This window comes from Arachis stenosperma, chromosome 3 (assembly GCF_014773155.1).
Source record: "Arachis stenosperma cultivar V10309 chromosome 3, arast.V10309.gnm1.PFL2, whole genome shotgun sequence".
In the NCBI taxonomy this organism is placed as follows: Eukaryota; Viridiplantae; Streptophyta; class Magnoliopsida; order Fabales; family Fabaceae; genus Arachis; species Arachis stenosperma.
This window is the reverse complement of record NC_080379.1, coordinates 1,146,699-1,157,731: the sequence shown is the minus strand read 5'-3', so window position 1 is coordinate 1,157,731 and position 11,033 is coordinate 1,146,699. Positions and strand designations below refer to the sequence as shown.

At 26.0% G+C, this 11,033-nt stretch overlaps 2 protein-coding genes across 2 annotated transcripts; one reads left to right on the top strand and one right to left on the bottom strand.

The window, feature by feature from the left end:
• Positions 1 to 2,588: 2,588 nt before the first annotated feature.
• On the top strand, positions 2,589 to 3,472 carry LOC130970618 (uncharacterized). Its single transcript, XM_057896751.1, has 3 exons — positions 2,589 to 2,750; positions 2,819 to 2,971; positions 3,075 to 3,472. The coding sequence occupies exons 1-3, from the start codon at positions 2,676 to 2,678 to the stop codon at positions 3,222 to 3,224; spliced, it is 378 nt and encodes a 125-aa protein (XP_057752734.1). The 5' UTR covers positions 2,589 to 2,675; the 3' UTR covers positions 3,225 to 3,472.
• A 51-nt stretch (positions 3,473 to 3,523) lies between these two features.
• On the bottom strand, positions 3,524 to 8,652 carry LOC130970617 (cytokinin riboside 5'-monophosphate phosphoribohydrolase LOG1). The gene is made up of 7 exons (XM_057896750.1): positions 8,195 to 8,652; positions 6,929 to 7,026; positions 6,769 to 6,799; positions 5,051 to 5,150; positions 4,522 to 4,592; positions 4,235 to 4,378; positions 3,524 to 3,762 (listed from the first exon to the last, which is right to left on the bottom strand). The coding sequence occupies exons 1-7, from the start codon at positions 8,351 to 8,353 to the stop codon at positions 3,667 to 3,669; spliced, it is 699 nt and encodes a 232-aa protein (XP_057752733.1). The 5' UTR covers positions 8,354 to 8,652; the 3' UTR covers positions 3,524 to 3,666.
• Between the last annotated feature and the right edge of the window lie 2,381 nt (positions 8,653 to 11,033).

Below are 11,033 nucleotides of genomic sequence, written 5' to 3'. Positions count from 1 at the left end.
GAGATAAAATCACATTTTTATTATCACTATTATCTATATATATATATATATACTTTTACTCATTACATAAAGTACCAAATATCCAAATTCTAATAAATTGATTCTAATCAGCTATATACATTAGAGTACTTAACGAGTACCTAAAAAATATTTAATTAAGAAGGTCAAATACTAACTAATTAGTAATACTCCTCACACCAATGTAATAAAATGGATATCATTGTGAGACCTTGGTAGAATGTGTCATGGATTTCTCCTCTATAATAGTATGGAACCAAATTTTAAGGCACCCTTTTTCTCAGATTGAAAAATACAGTGTTCATTATATTAAGTTGTTGGATGAAAGAGAGGAGACATCGTATCAAACTAATTATGCTTTTGGTGTTATAATTGTCTACAGTCTAATAGTTGCAACCAATGATTAGTTTTTCAAAATTCAGAAGAGTACCGCCTAGTATTCTAGCCAAAATGATAAGAAAACTTTCGATAATTCAGCTTTTTTCATATTCTTCTCGAAACCTGCGGTACTCGCTTGTAGAAGTGCAAAATTTGCGGCAAGTTCCTAGGCTGTTATACCGTAGTTTAGGACAGTAAAAGGTTCTTGAGTGTTTGTACCGTCCTTTTAGGGATTTAGTTAGACTACACAAAATTTCATTTGTAGTGTCAACCATAACTTGTACTTTAAAAAGTTGAACAGCATCTTCTATGGTGAATATTGCAATGATATCACAAATTCTAGTGATATTAACGGCGAACGATTGTTCAAGCACGTATCACAAATTCTAGTGATAGACATTGAGAAGTCATTTTTAGTGGTCGTGATGATGGTGGTGGTAATGGTGATTATAAAATAAATGAAAATGATAACTGAGGCAATCAAAAAAGACGCTATAAATAATATAAAATTTAAAGAAAGAGCATTTTTCTGGGAGGAGAAGATTTCATAGAAAAAGATGAAAGAAAGGAGGGAATGAGTGATTAGAAGTGATGCAACGATGAAATATTGACTTGTTGAGTGATTCATCCGAAGGGTCAAGATGTGTGTTTAAGCACTTTTTTTATTTTAGTATTTTGTGAATAACTTTATTTTTTTTATGATAAATTGTTGAGCACTTTTTTTTTGGATTATATTAGAAGAAGGAAAACTTACTTAGATTATGTTTAGTTGTTGTCTTAGTCTTAATATAAATGAGACATAAACATAAATATACAAGAATACATAAATAAAAGAAGACACTAATTTTATATTGTATTTAATAAGTTAAACATGATAAAAAGTTGTAAAAAAATTAGTGTCTTTATAAAAATTTGTGTCTCAGTATTTTAAAGTGAGAAACACTATACATGTACTTTCATGTACTCTCGTATCTATGTTTTAATGGACATATATACTAAAAATAAATACGGACTTATGTAGTATCTCTTATTCTGTGACTCTTAATTACTCTTCTCTCCTCTTGCTGTAGCTACTATTTTTATCTTTTTCGTTACTAATTGTTTTTCTTCAATCTCATTGAATGATCACTTTGCATATGTTACTACTTTTAACTAAGAACCATTGAGGGTGTGTGTTGGTGTTATTTTGTTACCTATTGTTGGCTATAATTTATTTATGTTTGAGTTTTGATGTGAAAATTTGGCTACTTTTTGGTTGGGCATTAGAAAGAGAACTATTTTTTTGTCCTGCAAGATATGAATTTTTTAATATCAACAAAATTTTAAAATTTTAGTAAAAATTCTAAAATTGATAAAGATGCTGTTTAAAATCAAATTTTTTTGTTGATTTATATGTTATTTTTGATTAATTTATATACTAATTATTAATTATATAATAAAAAATGTGCAATAATTTTGTTAGATATTATTTTAATTTTAGACACATTTATATTTAAATTAATTATATTTTTTATTATTTATATTTATTAATGTAAATATAAATATTATTAAACATGTATAAATAGAAAATATCAAATATTTTTATTAAGTACAATATAATTATTTTTTTTATAATTATATGATATTTATTAATATTATTTTCTTAATAAATAAGTATAGTATATAATAATATAATAAATATAAACTAATTAGTTTGTTATTAAAATTAAAAATAATTATTTTAATATAAAAACAAAATTAAAAAATTTGTATTATAAAACAAAGTTAAAATTTTATATCATTATTTAATAATCAAATTATAACTTGTTGATTTTAATTTGTTAAAATTTGATTATTTGTAAATTTTTTATTATTTTATATTTTTTATTTACGATAAAATTAAGTCAATAAATTTAATTAATGATCTAGATTGAACTAATGAACCAATAAATCAGGTTCGATTACAGTTCTAACAACTATGTTTTCATGTTTTAGGCTGGGTGAGCAATTTTAAATAATCTTTTTTGATTGTGAAATATTTGTTTATTTTTTATATTATAGAAAATATTTTTTTTAAAGATAAAAATAACATCTTATCAAAAAATTTATGACTATTTTTTTTTTTTTTGGTCAAGAAAAATTTATGACTATTAAGAGAGTAACAAAGAATAGAAAGATGAGCACAGGATACGAGCCCAAAAGCCCAAAAATCCATTCTTTATATTGCCGGTGGCATTTGTTAACCTAGCTCTACTATAATTTAAAAAAAAAAAAAGAAAGCTAGCTTTACTCTCATCAAAATGGCATCGGAGGAAGACAATGCGCTGCGTCTCGTGAATACTGATGACGACTCGGACTCCCGCATGATTAATAAGGTAAGCTTCTACGATGAATAATTTTTTTTTTTTGTTTCAATTTGATTATGGTGCTGTGTGAATTGAAGATGGCAACGGTGGAGTCTGAGATTTCTGAGAAAGAGAAAGAGGAGATTCGGCTACTTTATGAGAGAGCAGAAAGAAGGGGGCCCGCCATCAGCTACTTTCCCCGTCGGCGAAAACCAGCGCAGAAACAACGAGGAGTCTTTGAACCAAATAAGGTAAGCTTATACGATGAATAGTTTTTCTTTCAATTTGATTAAGGTGCTGTCAATTGAATAGCCCTAACATATAACCTAATCTTACTTTACGGCATCGGTGGAGTCTGAGATTTCTGAGAAAGGGAAAGATGAAACTCTCTACCCTCCTGGTCGAGAAGCAGACCTTGCATTAAATGTGAAGAAACTACGATCAGAACTGATTCGCCTCGGCCTATTTGATGAGGAAGCCCGAAGAAGAACTTCGTCAAGATAACAATACATGCTTATTATATTGCTGCTGTCTGGATTCAAATATTATATACCATATAATAAACTGCATTATGTAGATGGAATTTGGAATCTACATGGATAGATAAACATTTGTGTTTATAATTTAGGTTGAGTTTTCAAATGGATAGATAGCAATAATAATAATGGATTGCAAACTAAAATGGAGGGTCCAATATAGAAATTGAGAAAAGAACCAGAATTCAATTTGAACAGAGTATTAAGAGTTATGACTTATGAGTTGACAACTAATTAAGATTGCAGTCAGTTTTGTAACACTTACACTGATCACCAAGAAAAAATGCAAATTCAAGGATAGAATCCAGGCTTGAAGGGAAATTTGTCATAACAACAACAACAATTAAGCCATTGATTAATTACACTAACAACACTGTCTACAGCTTCTTGCATCATCATCATCTAATTAATCACCTTGAGATGTCACAATTTGAGGTGTATGATCCTACTTGCTCAGCTTCCCAGCTTAGTTTAGATGCAACTCTTTCATGTTGTGGGGAATATTCCTACAATTATGATCATCATGTCACCAAATCTTATATATTAATTACTAGTTAATTGAGGCTAATCATGCACGTATTATGTAGAAATATAGAAGATTCTGTTTTTCAAAAAAAAAGATTTTTTAATTTTATATATATATTAAAAATATAATTATTTGTGTATTTTTTTTATTGACTTAAAACTTTTGGAATTAGTAATTTAATAAATTTTATGAAATGATATCAAAATTTTTATGACTTAAAGATTTAGAATTTGACGTAGTTATATATATTTTCAAAAGAAAGAAATTTCAGTATAAGATAAATAACAAAAGAAAAAATTCTATACAAAATATACGTAAAGCAAAAAAAAATATTCTATAAAAAAATATATTAAAAATATAATTATTTATATGTTTTTTTATATTAATTTAAGTTTTTATGACAAATAATTTGCTCGAAGACAATTTATATTATATATTACTATATAACTAACCTCCATCTTTTTGACAAGCTCTTTTGGTGAAGGGGCAGATACAATTATGTGGCGAGCTTTGGGGCTAATGAAGCCTTCTTCCACAGCTTTGTCAATGAAAGACAATAACGAATTGTAGTATCCATCTACATTCAGTAACCCCACCTTGCAATAATAAAATAATGTGACAAAATTTATTATATTTTTCCTCAATAAAACAAGTAATATATAAATAAGAATAATAAGCTAGGGATACATTAAACAAGTACAATAATTCTTTAATTTAAAAATTTCAATTTAGTTCTTACTGGTTTGTCATGGATTCCAAGCTGAGCCCAGGTTATGACCTCAAGAAGCTCCTCAAGAGTTCCATAGCCACCTTCATTCACATAAAAACAAATATTAAATTCTGAGTTTTTTTTTTGGTCATGAAATTCCGAGTTTGAAGTTGGTGTTTTTTTTTCGGTGGTTTATTTAATACAACAAAAATGTATGAATTATTTTTCAAAGTCAAAACTTTTTTTGGTCTTGGGCCCTAGTTTTTTTCTTAACTTGGGCCTGTATAAGAGGGACATGGCCCATTTTCCTTTTATTTTATTTACGTCGTATAATTGGATAATATTTCAATTTTTGCCCAATAAATGAATAAATAAATAAATAAATAATATATAATCTTGAGTGTCATATTTTTTCTTAACATATATATCTATGAACTCTATTTAAAATTTTGTTATTAATCAATAAATTTTACAAATATAAAATAAAATTTTAACTATCATCAATATTTATTTAAACAAACGAGTGAATTGATTGTTCGATAGCCGAATTCATACCAACCTGGTAAAGCAATGAAGGCATCAGAATGCTTAGCCATCTCTGCCTTTCTTTGATGCATGCCTGCCACTGCTTTTACTTCCCCCACTGTCTCTCCAGTAATCTTGAGGGAGAAAAAAAAAATCAACTAAGTGAACCCAAATTATTACTGAAATTCTTGGAAAGAGATTTTTAGCATGTTGGAGAAATAAAAGGCTACATTATACAAAATTATGTTCACTAATTTAATTATTTATTCAAACTTATACATAACAAATATCATCATGTAACATAAAATTTAGAAAACTAATGTAAATATATGATGAAATTTACCCTAAATTTAATGGATGAGATGTCATATTATGAATGCAACCTACAACACAACTTTTCTTTTGTATTTTTTTCTTTTTTTGGATGATTGTACCAAGAATTTGTGGCATGTGTGAGAATGAAATGCATGGATAGGAATGGTGGATGAGTAATGATGAGTGGTCCAGAAAGTGGGTTCAATTGGAAATCATATACATAACAACAAAATCATTGTTTTTTCTTGGGAAAAGAAATAAAAGAACAACAGGACCCCAATTGGTAATTGTTTTTATTACAATAGAGGTGCATAAACACTAAATTATAATTGAAATATATAACATTTTTATTTTATCTATATTAAAAAAAAACATTTATCAATAAATATTATATGGATGATGATAAGGATATGGTGGATCAAATAAAACAAGGCATAGGCATAAAAGAGAATCAAAAGAAGGGTATATGGAAGATGGGAAGAAGGGACAAAATTGTTCAGAAGGGAAATGACCCCAGATTGCCAGGTGTATTGATTGTTAAGTCTATAAAGCATAAAGAGGTCCTTTAAAATGTGAAAATAAAATGCTATAAATTAAATACTAATTTAGGGTTATCAAATAAGCCAGTCTGATTTGTCTAAATTTATAGATTATACGGGTTAATTTATTTATTTTTTATGTAGGTTTTAATATTTAGGTTTAGTTCATTTATGATTAATCCGATGTATTATACGAATTAGTTCGACAAATTTAACCTATTTTACAATTTTACACCAAAATCCTACTTGAAAATACATGGGAAAATAAATAAAAAAATAATAAACTAGATAAAAGGGACAAAGTGCAAAATCCATAGACAAAGGGGGATAACAAAAGTGAGGTTGGAATTGAAAAGAGGAACCAACATGGTTGGGAAAATGATAATAAAAAATTAATATTGTGGTAGAGAAAGGAAAAGTGAAATAAGTGAGATAGTTCTCTCTGTCTCTTGGTTTATTTGTTTTTTTAAAGGGAAATTATATTTTTTGTTTTTAAAATTTGGCAAAAATTTTAAAAATATTTTTAAGTTTTATTTTGTTTTAATTTTATCTTAAAATTTTTTTACTTGTATCAAATATACTCTTGACAGTTAATTTTTCAAAAAATTTAAGACTAATTCAATAATAATTTCATAAAAACAACCTTCAATACAAGCAAATCAAGCATAATTTTTATACATTATTATTAGATTGGTCTTAAATTTTTTGAAAATTTAGCCGTCAAAGATATATTTTATGCAAATCGAAAACTTTTAGGACAAAATTAAAACAAAATAAAACTTAGAGATATTTTTAAAATTTTTGTCAAATTTCAGGAATGAAAAGTATATTTTTTTTTTTATTTTACTTGCAATGATGATTTGATGAAATATGAATCCAAAACAATCTTTAACATTACCTCTCTTGGCATGAGTGTCTTGGGAATAACTCTGCAGAAGACAATATCATGACAAAAAAAATTAATTCATATTATTATAACAACATATATTCAACATATATATACATAATCCTAATGCAAATTTATAATAAATTAAAAAAAAAAAAGAAATAATTCTTACCCAATAACATGGCGACCTCCATCATAAACAGCCTGAGAAACCAATCCCATCAAGCCAATGCTGCCTCCTCCATAAACCAAATCAATATTTCTTGACACCTTTTTTAAGATAACCAAACAGAACCCAGAAAGCTGGTGAATTAATTAATATTTATATATGTATATTATAAGAATATATTAACTATATAGAAAAAATATAGATAGACAATAAAAATATTAAACAATGTGAATAATAGATATATCAGATATGCAAATAATTATCTTAATATTAAAATTTAGATGAATAATTTAAAAATGTAGTGTATTTTTACTTTATTAAACTAATTTTAGAATTCAATATTCATATTGTTCACAAAAATTATTGTCTACCTAATAAAGTCCGTAACTATATTATAATAGCCTTTCACACTTTATATATTCTCCTCTATCAACTACTCTATACTATAATCAGGGGCGGAGCTAGATAAAATATTGGAGGGGGGCAAAAAATATTTACACAATAAAATAAGACTAAAATAAAATTTTAAGGGGAGGCTAAACTGAAATTTACATATAATTTACATGTAAAAAATTAAAATTAGGGGGGGCCATTACCCCCCTTTGCTTGTACCTAGCTCCGCCCCTGACTATAATTTTATGAAGGTGTGAAACACATGATGAGTTTGTACAGAGCATGCAGTACTAAAGGATATGCAATACAGGAATTTGAAGTTTGTAATGCTTCAAATTATTACAGATATAATTATTTATATATTTTTTATTTTTATTAAATTAAACTCTTAATTAAGATGAGTAATTTCGTGATATAATATTCATATAAAATAAACTAAAAAAAAACTATACACAATTATATTTTAAATCGAACAAAATTTGATACGTTACAAATATAACTATATATATAATACTTTTTTTATCAACTTAAAATTTTTTAAAATACATAGATTCATAACACTAACATAAAATATTATGCAGATGAAATGTGGATGACATATATATATATATATATATATATATATATAAACATAATTAAAAGGGAATTCAATTTAACACTACTTGTGAAATATTGCATGTAAATACTCAATTCCCAAGAAAAGAAGACATCAAAAGAAAAGAGTATATTATATTTTCAAATTAAAGAATAATGAGAAACACGTTTAGTTTGAAACACTGCTATAGTAGTGTGGTAAGCAGAAAGAAATTAAATTAAAGATGGTGAGTTATAATATAATACAATATAATTATTTATTTAATTAATTTAATTAATTACCAGTTCTTTGCCAAGGTCAATAGCAGCATCCTTATAGCTACTCTTGTTCCCAGGGCTACTACCACAAAACACACATACCCTCTTGAACCTTGATGATTCTTCTTCTTCTTCTTCTTGTAGTTGTTGTTCTTGTTCTTCTTTTTCTTCTCTCTCCATCATCTCACACTTGATCCTTTTGCCTTCTTACTTTGCATATATTATAATATATATACTATATGTTGAAGTAATAGTAGTAGTAGTACTAGTGTTTCATTTCATATATATATATACATATATGTAAGAAGGGTATGTAATATAAGGGGTGTATCCTATTGTGGAACATAACATAACATAAACCATATTAATTATGTGTTAATCACATCATCATGAAACGATGATGATGAGTCATCAGCAGAATAGGGTTGTGTGTAGAGAGAAGAGAAAGAGAAGAAGCATTTGATCCATACATAAACGTGTGTTTGTTTTTTACTTTACCTATGGACTATGGTCCCCTATACGGCTATACCATAAAAAGAAATTAATACAATTAAAAAAAAAGTGACAGGTAAACAATTATTATTTTGAACAACACATACACTATATTTCTAAATTAATTAACTATCTAAATTTTAATATTAAAATAATCATCTATACATATAATAAAATGAACATATCTGATATATCTATATCTATTATTCACATTATTTAATATTTTTATTATCTACCTGTATTTTTTCTTAAAAAATTGAATGATAAAAAAGGCACTAGTTTCCGTGGTCCTATGTATTTCAAGATGACAATAACATCATTATTATGCGTTTTTGTTGAATTGGGAACACAAAGATGAATGCTGTCCTGTGATCTCTCTCTCTCTCTCAACATATTTATTAGTTTATTTTTTATTAGTTAAATTTATATACATAATAATAATAATAATAATAAATGTGATGTTAGTTAAGATTATATGTTTAATAAATTGAAAGATTATAACTAACTTTGGTTGGTCGAGTAGTCAACTCACTCGTTCGTTTAAGTAGGAGGTGTCAGGGATTTGAATCCCACCTTGTGTATGCAGCAACTCATTGACTAGTGACAGACTGACAGACCCTTAAATAGAGCTCAGATCCGCGACAAATTAGTTTTTGACTTGTTGGATTGAGAGGATACTGTAAAAAACAAAAAAAAAATTTGAAAGATTATAATGAATTCAAGTTTTTTCTGTATTTGTGTAAATTTTTTGTATAATTTTTTTCTTTTTATTTATCTTATGAAGTCATAAGAATTTTAATATTATATTATAATATTATTTTTTAAAAAATTTAAATTAATAAAAAATATTGAATATAGTCATATCTCTAATACTAGTGTAAAACTTCAATTGTATTATTGATTATTATTATTTAGATACTTAAATCAATACGTTAATTATAAATGAATTCAACAAGAATAGATTTGAGATTATCCAAAAGCAAATTTCTTATCTAAGCTAATAATCTCAATCAAGTGAGAACATAGTAACATATACACGCACCCAAACACTTTGTCCTTTTATTGTTGTTCTATGAATTAAATTATGAATATCTTTTTAGAAGGTAAAGAAGTAACTAGAACACACTAAAACGGTAAACGTAAAATCTGAGATTTTAGGTGTAGTAATATATACTATATAGTCCTTTTTGACCCACATGGGAATTCAGACATAATATACATTGATCATAGAGTTGGGACCTGCTTTCTTATTTAAAATTATTCTTTTTTCTCTTATTGCAGTTATTTTAAACTGTTAATATGGTTTTCAATACTAGTAATTAAGACCACATCCAAAAACTAGTTGAAAGTCTTACAAATTTGGACCTACTAGAATTTGAGTTTAATTATTACATTAATTACTATAATTTTATCAAATTTATAATTAAATTTTTATATTATTTTTAATTTTATAATTAAATTTTTTTTAATATAAAAAATATTATAATTGACTAAATAATTTTTTACAAATTGAATATATCCACAATTAAAAATCTAATTAAATATTTGATCACATATTTTTTGAAAAAAATATTTCGTTAATTATAAAATTAAAAATAGTATAAAATTTTAATTAAAAAATATAAAAATTTTATTACAAATTTAATAAAATTATAGAGACGAAAAGAATAATTAAACCTAAAATTTTTTAACATAGGGTATAATAATATAAAGAATTTTTGGTGGAACCCATTTTTTTTCTTTTTGTTGAAATCTAAATTCAGGTTGAGAGAAAAAATGTATATGAACAAAATTATTCTATTATGCAAAGTAAAAACATATTTTTTAATTTATCAAATATATATTTACAGAACTGTTCATAAATATAATTAATTTTGATTATGCATCACTGTAATTAAAAAGTAATAATGGACCAATATTAGCAATTAAGAATCTCATGAAGGAAACCCTTTAGCAAATGAAAGCACATGGTTCTTGCTTTGACTCTGCCATTTCTATTATTGTGTGTGAGTAGTGTTGGAATCTTCATATCATATGGGTTGACTTTCAAACAAAACATGTCCAACTTTATCACATTGGATTCATTTTTGATATCCAACAAAACATGTCCACTCACCAAATCCAATCATTCTTCCTCTCCGACTCTCTTAAAGGCCCCTGCATAAAAAACAATAAATAAATAAATAATTAATATCTACATACAAGTGTTTTATGTTTACAGGCTTTACAAATCTGAAGAAAACAAAATTCACTAAACGCGCTATTTATGTTACATACCTCTTTAACAAACTTTTAAATCAATTTAAATTAATTAACGCGCAAATATATAACTTCTATTTTTCAAAAGATTTTATTTTTTTTTTTTGAATTT

What these genes read in the sequence shown, in the direction of transcription:
- LOC130970618 (XM_057896751.1), top strand. Translation starts at nt 2,676, where the DNA reads ATGGCATCGGAGGAAGACAATGCGCTGCGTCTCGTGAATACTGATGAC. An exon ending in ACTCCCGCATGATTAATAAG is followed by an intron (nt 2,751 to 2,818) that starts GTAAGCTTCTAC and finishes TGTGAATTGAAG; the next exon opens with ATGGCAACGGTGGAGTCTGA. An exon ending in GAGTCTTTGAACCAAATAAG is followed by an intron (nt 2,972 to 3,074) that starts GTAAGCTTATAC and finishes GCATCGGTGGAG; the next exon opens with TCTGAGATTTCTGAGAAAGG.
- LOC130970617 (XM_057896750.1), bottom strand. Translation starts at nt 8,353, where the DNA reads ATGATGGAGAGAGAAGAAAAAGAAGAACAAGAACAACAACTACAAGAA. An exon ending in AGACACTCATGCCAAGAGAG is followed by an intron (nt 5,151 to 6,768) that starts GTAATGTTAAAG and finishes TTCTCCCTCAAG; the next exon opens with ATTACTGGAGAGACAGTGGG. An exon ending in TGCCTTCATTGCTTTACCAG is followed by an intron (nt 4,593 to 5,050) that starts GTTGGTATGAAT and finishes ATGTGAATGAAG; the next exon opens with GTGGCTATGGAACTCTTGAG.